At 38.7% G+C, this 25,694-nt stretch overlaps 1 protein-coding gene across 1 annotated transcript in view; it reads right to left on the bottom strand.

The window, feature by feature from the left end:
• Smarcc1 (SWI/SNF related, matrix associated, actin dependent regulator of chromatin subfamily c member 1) overlaps nucleotides 1–25,694 on the bottom strand; it is a 113,054-nt gene that overhangs the window by 67,075 nt on the left and 20,285 nt on the right. The window contains exons 6-15 of the mRNA XM_057767246.1: nucleotides 24,072–24,141; nucleotides 19,534–19,603; nucleotides 16,495–16,570; nucleotides 14,572–14,697; nucleotides 11,150–11,271; nucleotides 9,155–9,279; nucleotides 7,624–7,683; nucleotides 6,090–6,127; nucleotides 2,272–2,393; nucleotides 285–356 (exon numbers count right to left, since the gene is read on the bottom strand). Coding sequence (XP_057623229.1) covers nucleotides 285–356; nucleotides 2,272–2,393; nucleotides 6,090–6,127; nucleotides 7,624–7,683; nucleotides 9,155–9,279; nucleotides 11,150–11,271; nucleotides 14,572–14,697; nucleotides 16,495–16,570; nucleotides 19,534–19,603; nucleotides 24,072–24,141 — 881 coding nt within the window. The remainder of the gene's footprint in view (nucleotides 1–284; nucleotides 357–2,271; nucleotides 2,394–6,089; nucleotides 6,128–7,623; nucleotides 7,684–9,154; nucleotides 9,280–11,149; nucleotides 11,272–14,571; nucleotides 14,698–16,494; nucleotides 16,571–19,533; nucleotides 19,604–24,071; nucleotides 24,142–25,694) is intronic.

Raw genomic sequence — 25,694 nt, 5'->3', positions numbered from 1 at the left:
GATATACACACGATTCACAAATTACAAAAACAAAAAACTCAACAGTAACAACTGAGTGAGAATTATGACTTTACAATAATCAGGAAGGATGGGGAGAAGGCTCAGTTAAAGAAAGCCTGCTTTAACTCCAGCTTCAGGAGACCCAATGCCCTCTCATGGCCATCATAGTCACTGCACTTTGACGATACACATAAATACACATGTAGGCAAAACACTCATCTACATAAAACTAAAGTCACAAATCCATGCTAAGAACATTAAAGTGCTATAAACACTAGGCTCACATTTCTGGAGTCTTGGATTTGTTTTTCCCATTAAAAAACTCAGGAAGAGCACGCCGTTCAATCACATGGATACTGAAAGAAAAGAGATTGAGATTGTTTTTTTTTTTAAAGAATTAAATCTTAAAATTTGAGCTATGCATTACTCAATTTTCAAAGGGAAACTAATAAATCCAAAAACTGAGTACTTCCTGCTAAAATTAGTTTGACTGGACAATTTCCTTTACATGTAAGAAGAAACAACACACGCCTTTAATCTCAGCACTCGGGAGGCAGAGGCAGGCGGATCTCTGTGAGTTCGAGACCAGCCTGGTCTACAGAGCTAGTTCCAGGACAGGCTCCAAAACCACAGAGAAACCCTGTCTCGAAAAACCAAAAAAAAAAAAGAAGAAGAAGAAACAACACAGTTAAAACGTTGTGAATTTGTGACCCATATAACACATCGTAGTCTACTGTCTAAATTAAGTAAAAAACTTCTACTGGAAGAGTGGCTCAAGTCTGGACCACCAACAACTGAGAAACAGTAAAGACTGACAAAAGTCTGATGATAGCCTGGGGTATACCTCAAGGCCCAGTCTCAAAAAGAAACAAAAATTATGAGGAAAATAAAAATTTTATTACTTCATTTTCTATAACATTATGGCAATAAAATGGCAAAAAATGATAAGATTTCTTTGGAAAGTAGTTAACAAAACAAAGTGAGTAATAAGTATGGCCACACCACGAAGTCATCAGAGAGTTGGAATTTATAATAGTTAGATTCCTCAACACCAGTTTGTCTTCTTCTAGCCCTCAAAACTGTGATGAACTAAAATATGTCAAGGATTGTCAGCTCTTATTAAGGAACTATATATAAAGATATCTGATAATTTTTAAGGTTTTTTTTTAGGTCAGAAACACTGTAGAGTCAAAGAAAAAAAGATTAGGCCTAGCAAACTCTATGTGAATTGACTATGTAGCAAGATTTTGGTTACAGATGTATGTGTGTATTTGTGTGTGTGTGTATGTGTGATGACATATGGGTTCCAAAGAAAGCTTTCCAGAGAGGCAACATGCTAAGTATTAATTACATAACAAATCAGTGATCTATGAAACTTTGTATTTAAAACAACTTTTACTTCTAAATTGTTTTTAAACAATTTTAAAACAAATAAGGAAAAAGAGGGACTAAGATCCAACCTAGAAATTGCAAAAGTGAGGCCATCCTGGGTTACAAAACAAGACCTTATAGCAGTGATTCTCAAACCTTCCTAATGCCTCCTGTGTGGTGACCCCAACCATAAACTTATTTTGGTGCTACTTTATAACTATTATTTTGCTATGTAATGCAAATATCTGCTATTGAGGATATCTTGACATGCAACCCCAAATGGGTCACAACCCACAGCTTAAAAACTACTGCACAGGGGGCTGGAGAGATGGCTCAGCGGTTAAGAGCATTGCCTGCTCTTCCAAAGGTCTTGAGTTCAATTCCCAGCAACCACATGGTGGCTCACAACCATCTGTAGAGGGGTCTGGTGCCCTCTTCTGGCCTGCAGGCATACACACAGACTGAATATAGTATACATAATAAATAAATAAATATTTAAAAAAAAAAAAAAAAAAAACTACTGCACAGGGCTGGAGAGATGGCTCAGTGGTTAAGAGCATTGCCTGCTCTTCCAAAGGTCCTGAGTTCAATTCCAGGCAACCACATGGTGGCTCACAACCATCGGTAATGAGGTCTGGTGCCCTCTTCTAGCCTGCAGACATACATATAGACAGAATATTGTATACATAATAAATAAATAAATATTTAAAAAAAAAACAAAACTACTGCACAGTGATGATTAAACACAAAAAACAACAACAACAAAACCTAAGAATATGTAATAATTAAATAAATAGCCGCCCATCTTCTTTATTCAGGGTGACTCAGAAGTGAACAAAACAGTACAAACCAGTTTGAATATCAGCGTTCCCACCCCTCAGGGGGATAAAGCCCACTCACCAGTTATAATCAAACCAGGACGCATAGCTGGGAATAATGATGTGATTGGTCTGTTCTGTCACATTATCTTCCCCTGGGTCAACAGACCGACTAGGATCACCTTTGCTAGGATCCTCATCTTCCTGAAAAAATATGAAAGACAAGCTAGCTCAGAGAAAAAACTGCAGACAAATCACACAAATACTAGATCAAACAAAATTAAGACAGTGGAGCCAACCGGAAGGAGCAGGAAAACAGTTCTCAAGCACAGATCTTTCTTACTTTTAAGGGGATAAAAGCAGTGCACTGACAATAGACTTTACTTTTTCTTTTATCAAAATAAAAGAACACTCAAATTATCTAATAACAAAATTAATTTTCTTAAAAAAAAGAAACACTTTCATAATCAAGAATTAACAGGTACCAAATCTTTTTTCTCACAAGAACTTTTCAGTTTTTGAAACTGTTATTTTAAGTGTATTCCAACATGTACATCTAGAGATGCCAGAAGAGGGCATCAGTTCCTCTAACTCTACAGACAGTTATGAGCTCCACCATGTGGTGGTGGGAATCAAACCGAGTACTCTACAAAGAACAGCAAAGGTGATGTCTCTAAAGTCCTTCACAATGGTTTTAAGAAAGTAAATCAATACTTAATTTTTACATTACTTACAAAAGGGGAAAGATTCTAACAAAGCATAATGATAAGATTGCTTCTATTCCAAATACTAAAAGTGCCTGTTAATAGCCCTAAACACCTAGTTGATTCCTCATAACAATTCAAGAGTTACAAAAGCAACTAAGTATTTCTGTAGAAAAACAGACAGAAGTAGTAAGTTATGAGCATAACACACATCCAAGAAGTGCAACTAAAAGGCATATATTGTAGAGTAGTCCCAGTCCCCCATGTAGGAGACGCAACTCCCCCAATTTTTTCTCTCAAAACTGAATGCACACACAACACACACATAGCCTGTGTTAAATATTGAGACCCTGTTCCAATCCTATTGAGTTTATAATGACATGGTCTGAGTATCTCAGAAACTTCCTTCACTGATTATCTCAGATTACACTCTACAAATGGCAGTCACATCTTGTAGGTGTCTGAATTGTTGTCCTTTATGTTCTTTTTTGGAGTGGATGTTGTATGAAGGTCAGAGGTTAACTGTGGAGCCGTTTTTTTTTTGTTTTTTTTGTTTTTTTTTTTTTTTGGTTTTTTGAGACAGGGTTTCTCTGTGGTTTTGGAGCCTGTCCTGGAACTAGCTCTTGTAGACCAGGCTGGTCTCGAACTCACAGAGATCCACCTGCCTCTGCCTCCCAAGTGATGGGAATAAGGCGTGCACCATCCCCGCCCGGCTGGAGCTGGTTTTTCTACTTCTTCCTTTACATGTGTTCAGAAGACTGCACGGCAACTGCTTTTATCAGTTAAGCCATGTCACCATGCCTGACAATTTCCAAAGAAGATAGACCAAACATTCAGAAAATATCTAAAAGCCTCCTCGTGATTAGCATAAGCATACATACGATGGAAGCCAGGTATGGTGGCACACACCTTTAATCACAGAACTTAGGAGGCAGAGACAAAAGAAAAATCAGTTTGAGAAGGATCTCTTCTATATAGTAAATTCTGGGGAAATTATCAGCCTTTCATCATATTTGTGTATCTAAACCTTGTGTAAGAGTGTCCTCCCTCAATTAGTATTTCCTCAAGAAAAACAAAGAAAAGTCAGTGATCACAATAATTACAATAAGAAAACAAATGCACTGAGAGATTTATTAGAAGAGTCATTCTAAATTTTTGGGGGAGAGAGTAGGGAGAACCTTGCTGTATAGGCCTGACTGGCCTAGAACTCAATATGTACACCAAGATGGCCCTGAACTCTGCCAACACCAGCCATATCTCACTCTTTCAAATTTAAGTTACATGAGTTGGCTATGGTAACACACACCTAGAATCCCAGCAATAAGGATATAAAGATGGGACAATTAGGAGTCAATGGCAATCTCAGCCACACAGTGAATATGAGGAAAGCCTTTTCCTCAACTATATGAGACAGTGTCTTAAAAAACAAAGAAAAAACCCTACTGAACCTTAAATCCAAGTAATTGGGAAGCAGAGACATTTGGATAATCTTTGAGATCCAGCCAACTGGTCAGCACAGTGAGTTCAAGGACAGAGAAGGCTATGTAAAAACCATTTCAAAAAAAAAAAAAAAAAAACCAAACAAACAAAAAGGGTACCTATCAATAAATAATATCTAAATATTATTACAAATCTTCCCATATATACATAAAACAAATCAATATAATGTTAAATGCTACTTTGGAGCAATTTTATTACAAGTATATTTAGCAAGTAAAAGTCATTCAAAGAAACTTATATGCTAACTGTACATATTGCCAAGCATGGTGGTATACAGCTTTAACCACAGCAATCATAGAAGCAGATGGAACGTTTAAGAATTCCAGGCAATACTAGAAAATTATTATAATCAAGCCTGAGAGTTTGACTGGAACTGCCAATCCCCCTTTAAAAAGAGGAAGGTCCTACCTCACATCTAACACCTTTCAGCATCATCAGATCGGTCTCTACACCAGAACTGGCGAATGGAAAGCAGGTGATCAGAAAGTCTGAGGGTAATAAGATGCCTCAGGAGTTAAAGGCATTTTGTCGTCCTATAGATGACCTAAGTTTGGTGACCAGCACCCATATCTGGTAGCACATAACAGATTCCAAAGGATGAAACTCCTTGTATCCATGGGCAACTGAAAACAGTGTGGCACACACACACACACACACACACACACACACAAACACACGGCCAAAAAAATGAATCTGTGTCATGCCCCTCCCCCCAAAAAAAATCTGTGAAAAAATTAAAATTAAAGCTTGAGAAAAGTTAAATTAGTCTACCTTAGTTGTAATCTACATTACACCTGTACAAAGAGAAAAGTGAGAAAATCAAGGCAGGACATGGTACACTACCCATCTGAATCCATTGGCATACCAACAGCAATGTAGGAAATTGTGATGACTACTTTGGAAATAGAAGAGAATAAAATTAAAAATTATACTACATGAGGGTGACCCTTCAAAAACACTAAGATTTTTTTCAATAAATTTTTTTTATTATAAAGCAAGATGCATATTGCCGGCCTGTTTGGAAAAAGGAAATTTAACTGGATGCAGTCGCTAATGACAGTAATCCTAAAAAGTAGCCATGAGATTCAAGGTCAAATCCAACTGGACAATAGTTTAAAGATATGTCTCGAGGCCGGGCGGTGGTGGCGCAGGCCTTTAATCCCAGCACTTGGGAGGCAGAGGCAGGCAGATCTCTGTGAGTTCGAGACCAGCCTGGTCTACAAGAGCTAGTTCCAGGACAGGCTCCAAAACCACAGAGAAACCCTGTCTCGAAAAACAAAAAACAACAAAAAAAAAAAAAAAAAAAAAGATATGTCTCGAAAAAGAAAAAGAGGTACAGTAGTGTATGCCCTGATTTCAACTACTTAGGAGATCAGGACAGCCCACTCACTGAAGGAAGAATCAGGCCAGGCTGAGCAAAAACTGGAGACCCTGTCAAAAAAAGAGGAATGAATGGGCTAAGGGATGAGGTAGTAGGTGCCCTTTCCATAACGTACACAAGCCCCTCAGATACATTCCCCATTCCGTGAACCTGACGTGATACTATCAGCAGTCAGGTGGGATAGGTTAGAGGAACAGTAAGTAATTGAAGGACATTCTCAGATCCGGGTAAGGTTGGAAACAGAAAATTCTGTTTCTGCTCAGTGCACATGACCAACAGAAACTTCTCTCAGCTCAGGACAAAATGAACTTTTACCTTTCCTCCTGTTGTAACTGTTTCTTCATCCTGCTCATCTGCAAAATCAAAACAAGTTGTTTTAATAATCACTCAATGCTATTTTGAATTATGTGAAATCTTTATAGTCTTCAAAACTAATACTGGACAGAGAAAATGAATAAAACAAATCATCATTAAAAAATATCCAATATAAATAAACGATCATTTTACACAAATATGTGGAGATGGAAGGACTTATCAGCAAACGAAAACTTCATTTTTACCAGCTATCATAATCATAGCATCACAGCAAGATCTTGTTGACTACCATGTAAGAGATGTGACTGAAGCAGCAGTATCCTAAGGATGGGTAAGGGCAAATGGTTTTCTTGATTCCAGGATAAGGAAGAGAGCAAAACGCACTAGTGACTGACCCGGGCATGGTGGCACAGTTCTCTAGTTTAAGGCCAGTATTGAACACACAGTAAAATTTCAGCTTTTAAAAAAGAAAAAAAAAAAAAAATGTAGATATCTACTGAGTAAAGAAAATCTAAGGCATAAATGTTGATTATAAAAAGAAAAATCTAGCCAGGTGGTGGCACAGCCTTTAATCCGAGCATTTGGGAGGCAGAGAAAGGCAGATCTCAGTGAGTTCAAGACCAGCTGGTCTACAGAATGAATTCTCCCAGGATAGGCTCCAAAGCTACACAGAGAAACCCTGGGGGAAAGGGGGTTTAAAATGCAATTAGGTAATTGAAGAGATGGCTCAGTAGTAAAAAACATTTGCTATTATTGCAAAGGACCTAGGTTCAGTGCCCAGCATCCAAATGGTGGCTTACAACCCTCCATTAACTACAGTTCCAGGGGATTCAATTCCCTTTTCATCACACATACAATTATAAATAAGAAAGTTAAATTTTGCTCAGAGAGGTTAGTGTTGGGGATAGATGAGGTCCTTTAGCCAAGGCTGGCCTGAGATTCAATACGTAGTTCAAGGCTAGCCTTAAACACATGATGAATATTGTGAATATTCTTCAACCTCTAACAATGCAAGCATTTGCAGGGCCATTGAAAACAGTACTTTTTTTATTTTTAAATTTTTATGGTTTATTTAACTTTATTTTATGTGCATTGGTGTGAAGGTGTCAGATCCCCTGGAACTGGATTTTCAGACAGTTGTGAGCTGCCATGTGAGTGCTGGGAATTGAACCCGGGTCCTTGAGAAGAGCAGTCAGTGCTCTTAACCGCTGAGCCATCTCTCCAGCCCCTGAAAACAGTACTTTAATTAGAATTTTTTCTCTAAAACTCAGAAGAAAACTATTTTCAAGTGAAAATAAAATATTGTCAAGTTTTTGCTAGTCTATGAGAAAATGCCAAGCACTAGCAGCTGGAGGTCACTGGGAACACAAACAACAGATCATGGTAAGAAAATCAGAGACGACAGTAAGAAGACTGTTGGTTATCCCTGGACAGTAGTGAACAAAGCAAACGAAAGTAACAATCTGCAGTAAAGTAAGCAGGATTTAAGGCTCAGACATAGTCAAGAGAAAGCATTTGTATATGGTTTCTTTACCTAGATCTGCCACTGTGCCTCCTTTAACAGGTGTGTTTTCACTGTCTTTCTTTGGGTTCACTAGAAGAGGAAAAATCATGTGTGAAAGGAAATAGTCACTCAATTTTAAGAATATACAGTGAGAAGCTGAAAAGACAGCTAAGCAATTAAGAGCAAGAGTCTCAGAGTAACAGTAATCCCAAGTGATCTGAAACCCCCTTACAACTTCCTTGGGCCTGTGTGGTACACATACCTGCAGACAAAACACCATTACCATCAAATAAGCAAAAGTACAAACAACATGACAGAACAGAATACATATGGGTATCACTATAACCTCAGTGGAGTTCACTACTCAATTTCATGTCAAAATCATGGGCTTGGCCTCAAGACAATAAACTACCTGCCATACTTCTATAATTCTATTATTAATCACTCAAACAGAATATATTTCTATTTTACAAACGCAGAAAAGTGAACTTATCAATCCAAGATATTCAAAACTTTGGTGTATTAACCATTAGCATGTTTTTACATTATGGATTTTCTCTTTTTTTTTTTTTGGTTTTTCGAGACAGGGTTTCTCTGTGGTTTTGGAGCCTGTCCTGGAACTAGCTCTTGTAGACCAGGCTGGTCTCGAACTCACAGAGATCCGCCTGCCTCTGCCTCCCGAGTGCTGGGATTAAAGGCGTGCGCCACCATCGCCCGGCTTGGATTTTCTCTTTAAAAAGGTATTGGTGGTACACACCTTTAATCCCAGCAATCCAGTAGAGGCAGACAGATCTCTGTGAAGTCAAGGCCAGCCTGGGCTAAAATGGAAGTTCCAGGACAGTCAAGACTATTACACAGAGAAACCCTGTCTCAAAAAACGCTGGTGTGGTATCACATAGCTTTAAAATCCCAGCACTGGGGAGGCAGAGGCAGGCAGAAAACAACAAACGTGGGGGGCTAAGCTAGCTGTGCGGGAGCCGGGTGGGACGAAAATCAGGTCTGCTCGCCTCTTCACTACACAATACTATACAAAAGCTAGGTTTAAATTTATGTACCTGGTATATTTAATCAATAAAGAAATCACAAAAAATGTAACATAGCCCATTAAGTAACTAACTTTTTTTTTTTTTTTTTTTTTTTTTTTTTGGTTTTTCACGACAGGGTTTCTCTGTGGCTCTGGAGCCTGTCCTGAAACTAGCTCTTGTAGACCAGGCTGGTCTCGAACTCACAGAGATCGCCTGCCTCTGGTGATTCCGAGTGCTGGGATTAAAGGCGTGCGCCATCACCGCCCGACGAGAAAGTGAGAATATTTTAACTTATAGAAGAAAATCTATTCATATTAAAAGGTAAGGGAACAGTGGCACAAGCCCAACACTCAGGAAAGATGCAGGCTATCTGTGCATCCCAGGCTAGCCTGTGCCTACATGTGAATTCCAGGACAGCCAGGGCTATACAGAAAGGTACTATCTCAAAAAACTAAAAGAAGAACCCCGAACATGACATTACAAGTTGTATGGTGAAGTGACAGGCACCGCTCAGCGTTAGGCAGAAGAAAACCAACCGTTCTTAGGGAGCACCACTTCTTCTATATTTGGTACAGGTGTTGGGTCTTCCATGTCCTTGGTAAGATCTTCTTGTTCATCATCTTCTTTCTGACTTCTACGCTTCCCATAAAGGCTAGCTTGTCTGATATATACAAAGCAGAAAAAGGGCAATTAGAGATACTTTTAGCAAAATATTTGAAGTTCTAAATTATTATTTATATTCAGAACTTTAAAAAAATAAATAAATAAATTAGATACCTGACTCAAGAAACATCAAATAAGGCTGAAACTAAGCGACTGGTTAAGAAATGGAACAGTCAGGACGGGCGGTGGTGGCGCACGCCTTTAATCCCAGCACTCGGGAGGCAGAGGCAGGCGGATCTCTGGGAGTTCGAGGCCAGCCTGGTCTACAAGAGCTAGTTCCGGGACAGGCACCAAAGCTACAGAGAAACCCTGTCTAGAACCCCCCCCCCAAAAAAAGAAAAGAAATAGAACAGTCATCCTACTATTCGTGAGAATATAAAAGAACACCTGCTTAAAAAAAAAAAATACACTGGTCTACAAGAGCTAGTTCCAGGACAGACTCCAAAACCACAGAGAAACCCTGTCTCAAAAATCCAAAAAAAAAAAAAAAAATACAGCATTCTCTCAGCCTATACACAATCAAATGAAAAGGTTTAGAAAACAGACAACTGTATTTTCTTGAGATTATCATTCGAGTATTAAAAACTCCTTATGCTCTTCATGAAAACTATCAGGGCTCTTTTTCTAAATATAACTATTTGTAAAACAAATGGTATACTCTGGAAATACTCTGGAAAATAAAGATGGAAAGGATTTTCATACTTGAGGAATTATAAAAAAGACAGAATCAGCACCTAATTCATGTGTGCTACAAACAACAAAGCATTACATCACGATATGGTGGCACATGCCTAGAACTGAAGCACTTAGGATGGCAAGGCAGAAGGATGCTGTCAGCCTGCCTAAGAAACATGGTGAAACTGTCTCAACACACACACACACACACACACACAAATATCAAGAAAATACACGACAGAAAAAAAGAACCAGAAGGCATGAGAAGCGCTACTTACTAGATAGCTAACTCAACCTGTTTGTCTTTTTTTTTTTTTTAATATTTCATGTATGAGTGTGTTCTATCGGTATGTACACCTTTATGCCAGAAAGGGAAATCAGATCCCACTAGAGACAGTTGTGAGCTGTGTTGCTAAGAATTAAGCTTAGGACATCTAGAAGAGTCAATGCTCTTCACTGCCGAGTCATCTCTCCAACGCCTAAATCAGCCTTCAAACACCCAGTCCCACCAGTCTAGCAGTGGCCCTCCCACATCAAACATCAATAAAGGAAATGCACCACAGACTTGCTCACAGGGATATCTGGTAGGTGCATTTTCTTAATTGAGATTTCTTCTTATCAAATGACTTTAGACTGTTTCACGCAGAGGCAAGCAGATGTTCATGAGTTTGAGGCCAGCCTGCTTACATACTGAGGTAAGGACAGACAAGACTACACACCCCGACTCAAAATAAAACAAACTTAACAAAGCATACTGCTGGTGCTGCACGCCCTTAATACCAGCACTCAGGAAGAATTCCTTACTTGACACCTTTCCAATATGTACTTACCCACAAGGAGAAATGATTGTATCTAAAGTGTTTTTATATAAATAAAACTTCTATTAAAACTATCGAAATATAAGATTCCTGTAAAACTATAAGGCTGGAAGGATGGCTCAGACACATGGCCTGCCAGCATGAACTCCATCCTGGGACCCACACTCATGGTAAAAGGTGAGGACCTACACATGCACGCGTGCAATCAGAAGTAAAAAATTCTAATGCAATAACCAAAACAAGCTAAAAGACAAGCTATCAAAGTAAAAGACTTCAAAAAAGTCAAAAGGAATTATTTTTTGGCAAAACTCCAACATGAATATAAAAACTAGAGTTTTCTCTCACAGACTTCGAAACATGCTACAAACATCTTACCCTTTTTTCCCACTCTTCTTCCGGGATTCTGTGGGTGTGGGAGGAGGAGGGGAGGGGGAATGTTTTCTCTTTCGGGCATTAGCTGATGCTTTTCGATCCCTCCTCTCTGGACTTCTGACTGGCTAGGAAGAAGTAAATAAAAAAAGGAATCAGAAAATTTGTCACTCCTCAGTTTCCACAAACCTGTGTCCAAAGGTGACTTTTCATACACTGGATCACAGAAAATGAAGCAACAACACTAAGCACCAAATACCAGCACAGAAAAAACTTTCTTGATCCACAAAGCGAGCGGTTCTCAACCTGTGGGTCACAAACCCTTGGGGTGTATAATGGCCCATTCAGAAGGGCTTGCATAAAACCATAGGAAAACACAGGTATTTATATTACAATAAATAACAATTAGTGACAAAATAATTTTATAGTTGGGGATCACAACAACAGGAGGAAACATATTAAAGGGTTGCAGAATTAGGAAGGTTGAGATCCACTGCAGTAGGCAATATAGCAAAACTGAAATGCTAACCAGAATTCCACATCTAGTTAGAGTATACCACAATAAAGACATACTAAAGCATACAAAACAAAACACACCAGTGCTCAACATTAGTGCTCCCAGATAAAGAAGCAGTTTGGTAACTATTAATATAAATGAAACATGCTACTGAACACAGAAAGTACAAGGTCAAATAACACTGTCAAAGGTGTCATTTATAAGCTGGGCGGTGGTGGTGCATACCTTTAATACCAACACTCAAGAGGCAGAAGCAAGCGGATCTCTATGAGTTCGAGGCCAGCCTGGTCTACAAGAGCTAGTTCCAGGACAGGCTCCAAAGCTACAGAGAAACCCTGTCTCAAAAAAACAAAAATTTAAAAAAAGTGTCATTTATAAAATAGTCTACTCTGAAAGCTAGGTACACAAGTGCACACCTATAATCCCAGAACTCGGGAGGCAGAGGCAAGCAGAAAAGAGATTGAGGCCAGCCTGGTCTACAGAGTTGAGTTCCAGGACAGCAAAAATAACACAGAGAAAGCTTTGCCTTGAAAAAAACTAATAAAATACTTTGAGGATGAAATGTTCCAAAGTGGCAGAAGGTTTGCAAGTATTTGAAAAGCCCTAGATGAGACTGGATTTTCAGCAAAAGAAAAATTAAGTATTAAAGGAGATATATAATTCTCAGAACAGGTCCAAAATTTAAAACTTTTTTATTAACAATCAAATCACAAAACAAATACAAACTAAATATTTTTAAAATTTTGGGGGGATGGAGACACATCTCAGATAAGAGTATTTGCTACTACTTTGCCAGACACTCAGGTTCCGTTCCCAACACCCACATGTGGTCTCAAAACTGTCTAACTCCAGTTCCAGAGAACCCAATACCCTCTTTACATCTCCTTAGGCACTTCAAAAACACTTGTATAGGGGCTGGAGAGATGGCTCAGTGGTTAAGAGCACTGACTGCTCTTCCAGAGGTCCTGAGTTCAATTCCCAGCAACCACATGGTGGCTCATAACCATCTGTAAGGAGATCTGGTGCCCTCTTCTGGCATGCGGGTGAACATGGAGGCAGAATGTTGTATACATAATAAATAAATCTTTAAAAAAAAAAAAAAAAAAAAAAAGCCACTTGTATACATGAAATACAGGATAGTCACTATCTATGTTGGGCAGCCCAGCTCAGAAGAAAGAGTGAAACAGGTAAACAAGATGGGAACTACTTGTTCTTAAAAAAAAAAAGATTACGGTCAAGATTAGGGTCAGGCATGGAGGGCAAGGCCTTTAATCCCAGTCCTTGGGAGGCAGACAGGTGATTCTCTGAGTCCAAGGACAGCCTGGTCTACAGAGTGAGTTCTTGGATAGCAGAGTTACACAGAGAAACCCTGTCCTTGAAAAAAAAAGCAAAAAACAAAAACATAAATATTTAAAAATTAAAAATGAACAAAATAAACAGTGTGATAAAGATGTGTTAGTATTAAGGTAACAGATACGAAAATATGAGATTTATATCTATTTTCTGTTAGTGGTTTTATACACAGACACAAATATAAACACCAAAGAAAACATAAAATGAAAAGGAGCAAGCCAGGCTCGGTGAAATACACTTATAATACCAAGCACTGGACAGCCTGAGGCTGGAACTGCCAATTCAGGTTGGCTTGGACTCCATAGTAATTAGACTACACAGCAAACACTTGTTTAAAACAACAAAACAGAAAGGAAATAAGAAAAGCAAAAGAAATCCAGTAGTCACAGATGAGAATTATCTTAGAATCTCGGGTCTCTCCACTGGATGTCACACATGCTCAACGGTTACAAAACTTTCTTTGCGACACCAAATCCTACGAATGATGAGGTTCTGTTTGTTTTTAAGAGACAGGGCCTCACGTTGTAACTGTGGCTAGCTTGAACTCACAGGCCTCAGACCCATGGATCTGCATGTTTCTGCCTTCTGAGTGCTGGGATTAAAAGCGTGGACCATTCCTGGCACAAACAGTGCTTTTTATGGAATCATGAGTAAACACCCAGAACTTTGAATTTCATTTAAACACAGTTTTTAGGTTAGCATATGAATGAAGTAATAGGTCTCACTGGGTCATCTTCATATAAAAAAGAACCTGGGCTCAATAATAAATAAAGAGCATTAAATAGAAAACTCCCTACTCCTAGAACAATATGGCATTTTAATTCTCAGGATATTTTAAGACCAGTATTTCTGTACTATTGTTTCTGCACTGAAAAATTTACTGAATTATATTAAATAAAGAAATTGAATTTCCTATGGAAAACTGGTAGAGGTCAGGCTGTATACTTATACATTATTGAAGAATATGAAAGTTATGTATATATTATTTTGTTGGCTAAATTTTAAAATACATCTAAAAAGTAAAACATAAGGCTGGTAAGGACATGGCAACTCACAACAACTTGAGTTCCAGGAAATCTGGCAACACACAAACATACATGTAAGCAAAACACCAGTGCACATAAAGCAAAAATAACTGAAAAAAACAACTTAGGGCTGGGGAGGGGGTCAAGGGTGAAGGGGCCCGAGACTAGATTCCTAGCACCCACAATGCAGCTTCAAAGCCCCAGCTCTTCTGCTGTCCAGATACCATGTATGACAAATCAGTGCACATACATATGTAACACCACATATATTACAAAATTAACTGAAAATGTTAAAACCTGAATCTGGTGGAGGAAACCAGCTGTACAACTACCGTACTATCTGACCCATTTTAAAATCTAATGATTCACTCAGATTTCCATCCCTCTTTCTGTCAAGACGACAAGAGTCGGCTGTACATGTACGTTGTAGGTGACGTCTCTTGGTGTGCGTGTGGCAGCTCAGTAAGAAAGGAAACATGGAAAAGAAAAAAGAAAAGGCAAACACGGCCAAGAAACAGTGGCAGAATAAATACCTCTTCATTCTTTGTTGAAATTCGCTGACGAAAACTCACTGGCTTCCTGTTCTCGTCCACTTCATAGTCCTCTTCATTCATCCACTCATTGAAAACGTCAGTGTCCAAAATCCATTTTACATGAACCTAAAACCAATCAAATTGACTCAATTATCATCTGACACTAGAAATTTCCCTCCTCTTCTGTCAGGGTCCTCAGGACTACGCAGCAGATGACAGCTAATACTCGTAAAGTCCAACCCACCAGAGGAATAATTATCTAATGAAGGATAGGAACTTTCTGATAGGCACACAATTTTGTAAACAAACAAAAAGTTCCAGAACTATACTTATTCAAGGATAGAAAGAGACAAATATTTAGAATAGGAATAAGAAAAAAAAACATGCGTGCACCACCCTGCCTAGCACTCAAGTTGTATGTTTTAAAAAAAGAATTCTGCTCTACTTTTAAAAATGTGTTTTAAAAAGGTGTTTCTGGGGGCTGGAGAGATGGCTCAGAGGTTAAGAGCACTGACTGCTCTTCCAGGTCCTGAGTTCAATTCCCAGCAACCACATGGTGCCTCACAGCCACCTATAATGAGATCTGGTGCCCCCTTCTGGCATGCAAGCATACATGGGAGGAATGTTGTATACATAATAAATAAATAATTCTTTTTTTTTTTTTTTTTAAAAAAAGGTGTTTCTGAAGGAAGATCATCAACAGGAAGTTACCAAGGCTGGACTGTGTGAACAAACAAAGACCCTTTCACTGCTGCTCTGGAAAAACATCTTTCACAAGCAGTGGTGGTGCACACCTTTAATCCCAGCACTCAGGAAGCACAGGCAGGCGGATCTCTCTGCGTCAGAGGTCAGCCTGGTCTACAGAGTGAGTTCCAGGACAACCAGAGCTACACAGAGAAATCCTATCTTGACAAAACAAACAAAACAAAAAGTCTATATTGGAGTATAACTCCAGAGAGCTAAATGTTCATAATGGTGGTGACATCGTGGTGGCAGGAACAAAGCTGAAAGATGTTAGTTCAAGGCACCCCTCTTCTGAACTTCACAACACACATTTCTCACACTCTGCACTGGCTTTGGATTCTTCTCAAGCATACACCATTCAGGAACTCCTAAAACCTTGATACTAAGTCATCAGCGACATGAATATTCTCTCGAACTGAGGACATTAAAAGGAGACCATCATGATGCATCCCTTTTAAAAACACTATGGCAGCCTGGGCACAGGCTTATTCCCGTAATCTCAATACTAACCAGGATGCTCATTACAAAAATCAAGGCCAGGAAGGACTACATAGTAATGTCAGGGACAGCATGAGCCAGAGTAGTAACAGTTTATCAAATACAAATTTACTGTAGGCTATTACAGTGTCTAAAAATAATTTGTGTATGTTTTTATTTTCTTTACTTATTATTCATATATATTAGTAAGAATATTTTGTCTGCATGGATGTCTCTGTATCATAGGCGTGCCTGGTGTGTCAGATCTCCTAGAACACTGGTGTTGACAATTGATCCTAGGTTCTAAGCAAGAACAAGTTCTTTTTTTTTTTTTTTGGTTTTTCGAGACAGGGTTTCTCTGTGGTTTTGGAGCCTGTCCTGGAACTAGCTCTTGTAGACCAGGCTGGTCTCGAACTCACAGAGATCCCCCTGCCTCTGCCTCCCGAGTGCTGGGATTAAAGGCGTGCGCCACCACCGCCAGGCAAGAACAAGTTCTTTAACTGTCCAGCCACCTCCAGTTTCAAGTATAATTTGTGGATTGGCTTTGTTTTTATTTTCTAGACAAGGTCTTTCTATATGTTCTGGTCATCTAGGTTGGATTTTAACACACAGAGATCCGCCTGATTCTGCCTCCCAAGTACTGGGACTAAAGGCATGTACTAGGTCCAGTCAAAAATAATTTACGTTTTACAGACCCATTACCTTCCATGGCTTTTCTGGAATTGGTGGATCTTCAATTTCAGCATCAACATCATTACAGTGGACCCAAGTGTCATAGCTAAAGCAAATCACAAACAAAACAAAACAAAATTAGAGGCAAAGTCTATTTACTAGAGAGACTACTCAGCCATTAAGAATATGTGTTACAAATATTAGGAACACATAGTAAAATGATGGGCCAATGACAATGATTTGTGGGTTAAAAAAAAATTGTCACACATGCCTAACAACCTGAGTTCATTTCCCAGAAATCACATATAAGTGAAGAACTGACTCCATGAAGCCATTCCCACATCCACATGTGTGTCATGGAATGCGTGCTCCTACCCTCACACACACATTATATACTTACACAATAGTGCTTTAAAAAACAGAATTACCAGACACACTTTAGTTTCACCACCATCAATGAAATTAAACCAAGTTAAAATTGTCTGGATTAGTTAAAAAGAATTGAAATCGAGGTAGTCCTTTGCTTAAAGCTGCTCCCCTAACGCAGCCTTCTAGTCAGTACTATCACCTGGTGTCTGTTTTTTCTCATAATCATCACTAAGTCCTTCAGTCTCCACTGTCAGCTTGTAGTTTTTTCCAAACTAAACATTATAATATAAATATAACATTAACAATTTCTTTGATACTAGCATCCAGGGCTTTCAAACAAGAGTCTCCTTGTCTCCTTTTAGTTATTTCATTTAGGTTTTCAGTCATTCTTTAGTTCTTAGATATTACATCTGTCCCTTAAATGAATCTGAAACTCAAACCCAATAAGCAGTTCTACATTCTATAGCTTATGAGTAGCAACTGTTCCAAACCAAAAGCACCCTCAGAGTTCATCCTGCAATGCTCCACTGGCATCAAAATGTTCACAGAAGACAAGTCCACTGTGCCAACTGCTGTGAGGGCAAAACACTCACTTTACCCCAAAGCACATCTTATGATGAAACCATCAGCAACTACCAAGTATACCTTCAAAGTGTGTCCCGAGTCTACACTCATATTCCTCCACTCTTCTTGCTAGTGTCCTACCCTTCCCATTGCTTTCCCAAGAATTGAGGGTTTTCACGTATCAATAGGATAATCTTTTCAAAAAGTAAGCCCATTCTACAACTCAAAATTTTCCAGTGACTCTGAGCTGGTTAAGGTTTTCTTTTGTTTGACAATTTGATACAAGCTAGAGTAATCTGGAATAAAAGAACCTCAATTGAGAAAATGCCTACACCAAATTACAGTGTGGGCACAGTTGCAGTAAGTTCGCTTGATTAATGATTAATGGAGGAGGCCCAGCCCACTGTGGACAGAGCATGCTGCCAGTAGCCAGCAATCCTTCAATTTTTACCTCCAGGTTCCCACCTTAAATTGCCCTTCAACAATAGAGCCAAATAAACATTTTCCTCACAGAGTTACTTTTGGCTATGGCTTTTATCACACCAATAGAAAGCAAGCTGGTACAGACTCCAACCTACTAAGACTGAAAGTCAAAATCACATCACGTAGGCTTGCGAAGGTATCAAATCCTGCACTGTAGGCTTTCACTCACTCCTGTCTAAGATTACAGGACAAAGTGGCATCGTCAACATATGCTACTAGATCAGAATGCCCTTTATATATGATGCACCTCACAGCCTAGAATACCCATCGTTGTCAAAATGTTCCCCATAAATCCTTCCCTCTCACATTTCCTCTCTCAAAGATCCTCTGATCAGCAAGCTACAAATTGCTAAACCACTTCCAAGAAAATGTTAAGTATAACCTACTAAATGAAAAGCTTGTTAAAGTTACTATAGTATCCAATAAAATAATAAAACAAAGTGAAATGGTCTAACGCGTGAAAGACCTTGAATTTGATTCCTAAAATAACAAAAACCATAAAAACCAAGGGACATTCAAATCAAGTATTTGTATGATAGCCATTATTTTGAATAAAGTTCAAAAGTAACCTGGAACCAGTGATTTTTTAAATTGAGTAAAGTACAGAAACACACACACACGCATGAATGCACGTGCACACACACACCCTCATGAATTTGCTTAGAATAGTTAAACTTAAGATGGGGGGCACTGTTGGTTAATTAATATACTAATCAAAGATTAGCATAATGGGGGAATATAAATTCCATTCTTCCAAAATTTTGATTATAAAGTATAAATATAAGTAGTTAAGAGAGGAGACAGCGTATAGTTACTAACAAAAATGAGTAAAAAAGAAGCCTTGAGAAGACAGGACCTGAGCCGTCTCTACACCAGTGTATCTGATTCTGTGTAACTGCTGAGCAGGTATTTTGAAAGCTATTTCCTGTCAGAATACTTGAGAGGACAACTTATGGGAGATTTTTTTGGCACATGGCTTTAAGAGTTCAGTCCATAATCATATGGATGGCATAGTAGACATCAAAGCAGCTGAAGAATGTGGTAGAGGCTTGTTCACAAAAACACAGACAGGACAAAGAGAACCAGACTAGACAGAAAAAAACAAAACAAAACATGAATTACCCCAATTTTTTTCCATTACATAATGTACACTTATACTAGAATACCACACTGCATTTCATCCATGTTAAATGTTTCTATATTTAATTAATGAGGCTGATTCAATGCTAAAGCATTTACCCATCAGTGTAAACCCCTGGCTTTGTCCCTCACCCACCCCCCAAAAAAGAAAATAGAGAAAAAGAGTAAAAGAAGCAGGGAAAGAGAAAACATTTTCATCCCAGCACCTGGGAGGCAGAGGCAGGCAGATCTCTGTGAGTTCGAGACCAGCCTGGTCTACAAGAGCTAGTTCCAGGACAGGCTCCAAAACCACAGAGAAACCCTGTCTCGAAAAACCAAAAAAAAAAAAAAAAAGAAAGTTCTAGTACAGTCAAGGTTACATAGAGAAACCCTGTCTCAAAAAACAAAACAAGACGACAACAACAACAAAGAGATGCAAATGCTAATAAATGTCTTCTTTATGCTCTCTGGGCATATATTGTTTTATCAAGATAAATATGAACAACTAAAGTAACAGTGTTAAACACTAATTACCTGTCTGGGTAAAAGCCCCAGTGTACCAACACCTGCTTGTCTTTTTTCATCACTGGTCTCAACCAATCTTCTGAAAGAAGAAAAAAAAAATTAGTTCAACTGATGAAATACCAAAATAAGAACTAGATTTATGTAGAATTTTAAGAAAAATATTTAACTTTATGCATGTGTGTGTGTCCCAAGTATCACGTATGTACACTACATGTGTGCAGGAGTGCAGATGTCAGATGTAATCTGAGGTTATACATGTAGGTACCAGGAACCTAAGTCTGGTTCTTTGCAAAAGCAATAAGTGCTCTGAACTATTCAGCCATCTCTCCTACTGCAAGTTTTAAGTTTTCAAACAGATTAAAGGGACATTTTTGGAGCTGGGGAAATAGCTAGTCAATAAAGGATTCAACACCAAAGCTTGAGGACCAAGTTCAGATCCCAGCACTCAGCAGTCAAGAGCACATGTTGACTTTGCAGATAACCCAGGCTTGCTGCCAGGACCTGTAAAGTGCCTGACAACCATCTATAACCCGAGTTCCAAGGACTCCAACAGGCACACACAAGGTGCACATACATGCACGCAGGCAAAACATTCACACACAAAAAGTAAAATAAATAATAAAGCTGAGTGTGGTGGTGTGCATCTGTATCTCCAGCACTGGGTGAATGGAGACAGGCAGGTCACTGAAGTTCATTGGTCAGCTAGTCTTGTCTAATAAAGAGGAGCTACAAGCTCATTAAATGATTCAAAAAATAAGGACAAGGGGTTGAAGAAATGAGGAGCAAGCAAGAAGAGAATAATATTCAGTTCTTGCAGAGGATATTAAGAGTTCAGTTCCCAGCACTCACACTGGGAAGCTCACAACAAACCCGATGTAATTCCAGCTCTAGGGGACCTAACACCTTCTTCTGACCACTGAAGGCCTGATATTTACATGCACATATTCCCATATGGACACACACAATGAAAAATAGATCTTAAGGGCCAGGCAGTAATGACGCACACCTTTAATCCCAGCACTAGGGAGGCAGAGGCAGGCAGATCTCTGTTAGAGGCCAGCCTGTACTGTGGGATAACCTTTCTGTATGTTGTGAAAAGATTTTATCCCATTCATTAATAAAGAAGCTGCTTTGGCCTATAGCAAGGCAGAATAATGGCAGGGGGTAAAGGCAAACTGAAAACAGAGGGAAAGGGAAAAAGGGTGGAGTTGGGGAGATGGCAGTCAACCACTCAAGAGAGAGAACATACCATCAGACCAGAAAAGTCATGGCCATGTGGCAATACTTAGATGAATAGACATGCGTTATTTTAATGTTAACCGCTAGTTACAAATAAGTATAGACTAAAGGCCAAATTGTTTGTAATTAATATTAAGCCTCTGTGTGACTTAGAAATGGCTACAGGATGGGTAGGACAAAGAAACCTCCATTTACAAGCCTGATCTACAGAACAAATTCCAAGACAGCCAAGGTTACACAAGAAGCCCTATCTTTAAATATATATATATATATATATATATATATATATATATATATATATATATATATAATTTATTTATTTTTGGTTTTTAGAGACAGGCTTTCTCTGTGGTTTTGGAGCCTGTCCTGGAACTAGCTCTTATAGACCAGGCTGGTCTCGAACTCACAGAGATCCACCTGCCTCTGCCTCCCAAGTGCTGGGATTAAAGGTGTGCACCACCACCGCCCAGCTAAATATATATATTTTTATGTAATATATATAAAATGATATTTATATATCATATATATATATATGAATCTTTCTAAAAGAGTAGATCCAGAAAGACACTTGAAGCCTATCTCTGACTATCATGTACGTATATGTGCACCAGCACCTTCCTCATGTGCTCCTCCTATAGGTCTAAAAGCAATGCACAGCCCTATCACAGACAACATGTGGGTGCTGGCTGTCGTCTTCTACCAGGTGGATCCCAGGGATTGAACTCAGGTCGACAGTCTTCTCAACAAATACCTTCAAACACTGAACTACTTCCAACAAACCTCTGGATTCTCTAAAAATAGTAAAAAATTGCTGTAGGAATACTGAATCTATCTTCAAAGATTGTACTGGTTTAAATTTGGCTTTTTTCAATTATTAGTCATATGTCTTTAAGGTTAAATCTTATACATAAAGAATGTAGATTTAGCCGGACAGTGGTGGTGCATGCCTTTAATTCCAGCACTCGGGAGGCAGAGGATCTCTGTGAGTTCAAGGCCAGCCTGGTCTACAAGAGCTAGTTCCAGGACAGATTCCAAAGTTACAGAAAAACCCTGTCTAGAAAAGAAAAAACAAATGTATATTTACATGTCTACACAGCTATTACTTTTACCACTAGGAAATTTTTCACAGGCTTCACTGCCGAAAATTCTACTACTCAAATCAGCCCTGACAGGGCTATCTTTTGTTCCTATTGTTCTAAAGGGGCACACATTTGAAGATGGAGTCAGCACTCCTAAAGCCGATGAAGGCATTTGCAGCCAAGACTCAGAACATGAGCTTGATAGCTGAAACCCACATGGTGGGGAAAGAAAACCAACTTCCACACAACATCCTCTGATAGTGATATGCATACACCCACATATAATAACGAGAACTCCACAAGCTGTCTTCTGATCTCCCGCCATGTACCCAAAAGCACATGTGTATATAATAAACATACACAAATTTTTTGTCCGGTGAGCCATCTGCCTCTGCTTCTCAAGTGCTGGGATTAAGGTATGTACCACTCACTATGTCCAGCTATATATTAATATTTTAACTGAAAAAAACAAAATATTCAAGGAAAGGATAGAAATTGTACCTCATTAAGCATGTAGAAAAGAACCACTAAATGGAATTACTTAAGAATGGAATGTTTTTCCACTATCCAAAACTTTATACAAACTGAGAAACATGGGCTCTTTTTGTTGTTGTTGTTGTTGTTGTTATTTTTTAAACACCGGGTTTTTTGTTTCTGTTTTTTTGTAATGTACCAAGCCAGGCATGGTGGCACATGCCTTTAATCCAATCCAGCTTGAAGAAGGCAGAGGCAGGTGGAACTGTGTGAGTTCAAGGCCAGTTTGGTCTTTCTACAAAACAAGTTCCAGGATAGTCAGTTTCTCTGTGTAGCTGTCTCAATCAATAAAACGACGGAAAGAGAAATGTACCAAAACCAGAGCTGGAGAAAACAAAAGGACCTAAAACAATTCTAAAGAAAATAAAAAACCTAAGCCAGCCATAGCCGAGTTCAAAGGCCACACACAGGGACTACTCAGTGAGATCCGACTCCAAAAAGAAAACAAAAAGAACCACCAACAGGGGCTACTGGTTAAGAGTACTGGTTGCTTTTCCAGAGGACCCAGGTTAGATTTCCAGAACCTACAAGATGGCTCACAACCCTGTAACTCTCGTCCCAGAGGCCCAGATGGCTCCTGAAGACACTGCATGCACATGGTATATAGACACACACATAGGCAAAACACAAAAAAAGCAGCCTGGTCTACAAGTTAGTTTCAGGACAGCTAGGGCTGTTACACAGAGAAACCCTGTCGCGAAAAAGCCAAAATAATAAACAAACAAACAAACAAAATGAAAAATTAAGCCTGGTGCAAGACTTTTATCCCAGTCCTCAGGAGGCAGAGGCAGGCAGTTCTCAGGCCAGCCTGGTCTATATAATGAGTTTTAACCCTGTCTAAACCCTGTCTAATATAAAAGTAATAAAATTACAAAAATAAATAAAACCAAAAAACCCTAAGATATTAAAGAACAGAAAAGACACCAATGAACTTAAAAATTAATTGTTTGGAGTGCTAGAGAGATGGTTCAGCAGTTAAGAGCACTGGCTACTCTTCCAGAGGTCCTGAGTTCAAGTCCCAGCACCCACATGGTGGCTCACACCATCTGGGATCTGATGCCCTCTTCTGATTTAAAGGTGTACATGTAGGAAGAAAAATTATATACAGAAAATAAATAAATTTTTAACAGGCTTGCTCAAACAGAAGATGAGAGAAGTTTATGACAAGTTACTTGAAATATCCAATCAAATAAAGTTAAAGAACTAAAGTGAACAACTCTAGGGATTTATGAATACTATTAAGCAGATCAATAATCCTAACAAAGCAGCATTTGGGAGACTAAGGAAGAATTTCGATTCAAAGCCAACATGAATGTGTGCACACCATCACTTTAATGTTAGGAGTGGGTATTCAAGTTGGATGGGTCAGGCAACCCATACTCTTGCCTCACAGGAAAAAACTAATTCACACACATTGTCCCTCTGGTCCTCTTGCCTCTATGAGCTCACCATAATAAACAAATCTTTAAACACTGCTACATTAGAATAGGTCTAACTGGTTAGAGCACTGAGCAGCACAGGTAAAATCTTACTTTCTAAAAGAATCAAATGATATATTCAGACTAACACATGCAGGGCAAGTGATACAATAAACAAAACAAAGAACTCTAGGTTTTAATGGTGGCATATTTAGCCATTTTTTACAAGAAAGTTACTTATTTAAACATTACAATACAATATATAAAGCTAACTTACCATCCTCTTGTGAGGAAGGACATGGATAAATATGGTGGGAAGCTTTTGACTTTTCATCAGTAAATGTGCCCTGTAAAGTAAGCAAACAAGTGACAGAGAAATAAGGCATATTGCAAGCAAACTATAAGATGCTGGATGCAAATTTTCTAAGAAATATAAAAGCACTGGGTTTTAAAAATAATTTTTAGTCAAGAAAACAAATAGTGGCTAACAACAGAAAATATTGTTTACACATATGTATAAGGACTGCATATTCTCATCCAAAATGCTCTGTGCCTCAAGTGTTTCAAGTTTTTCAGATTTGGGACTATTTGTATAGACTTTATCAACTATCATTAATCCAAAACCAAGCAATTCTCTTTAAAAAAACAAAAAACAAAAAACCTCAAACATTTTGAGGGGTTTATTAGCATTCAAAGTGTTGAGTATCTTACCAACATAAGCATACCTGAAGTTCTTCAAATTCTTTCAAAACCATCATAAAAAATGAGTGTGGAAATGCAACCACGTAAGGATAACTGTAATATGTATTTATCTTGAAAAATTATAAAGTTTTAGCTAGACGTGTAACCTGAGAAGTTGGGAAACAGGAAGCTAGAGAACTGAAGGTCATCCTGCAACACTAAGTTTGAAGCAGCTAGTCTAGCTACTTTGACACCGCCTTACTAAAACAATCAGGAACACAAACAAAAACCCCAGGTCTCAAGTGTACAGCCGAGTCTCAAACTCTTCATCTTCTTGCCTTAGCTGTCCAGCACAAACGACCTCTATTAACTGACATGAATTTTGGCAAGTAAACTGGGACTACATCAATAACTTATGGGACACCAAATCAAGCACAGTGTACATTGTATATGTTACTATCATTTTACATCAATGTTGGAAAACTACTACAAAAATTAAGGCTATAGCTAGGCCACAGACTACTAAATATATCTAGAACATGAACTCAAAGCCATTTAGACTAACAACTGTTTACATACAAAAAAGAAAAAGTCATGCATTCGGTTTTAAGTAGCAACTCAAGGCGTCCTCTGAATTTCTCCTTTAACAATTATTTACTCATTATTTCAATCCAAGAAACAGAATGCCACTTCATCTATAGAAAACTAGATAAGTAAAGAATTTTAGCACTAGCTTAAATAGTTATCTGCCTCATAAGATAAAAACTGATGTAATGTTTTGAGTGGCCATCACACAGGTGGGAAGGAGCACCAATGTCCATGAGTATGAGGTCAATATATGATAGAACCTTGCCCTGTGGAACCTGTCCCTGCTGCCTCAAACCTCAGCTCTGTGGTTTACTACTATTCAGATGACACAGCAAGGTATTCTGTGCATGTCATCTGTGGAGTAAGAAATTTTATTTTATGTGTATCGGTGTTTTGCCTGCGTGTATAGCTGTATACCACCTGGGTGCCTGGTGCCTAGGGAGGCCAGAAGAGGGTGTTGGATACCCTAGGACTGAAGAAACAAGATTGTGAGATGCCATGTGAGTGCTAGAAATCAAATGGGGGTCCTCTAAAGAACTACCAGTACTATTAACCTGAGCTATTTTTCCAGTCTCATGATGATTTTGTTTATTTATGTGTATGAATGTTTTGCCTGTATGTCTTTCAATGG

The sequence above is a fragment of the Chionomys nivalis genome, chromosome 4 (genome assembly GCF_950005125.1).
Source record: "Chionomys nivalis chromosome 4, mChiNiv1.1, whole genome shotgun sequence".
In the NCBI taxonomy this organism is placed as follows: domain Eukaryota; kingdom Metazoa; phylum Chordata; class Mammalia; order Rodentia; family Cricetidae; genus Chionomys; species Chionomys nivalis.
Note: the sequence above shows the minus strand (reverse complement) of the source record. Positions and strands in the feature narration are given on the sequence as shown.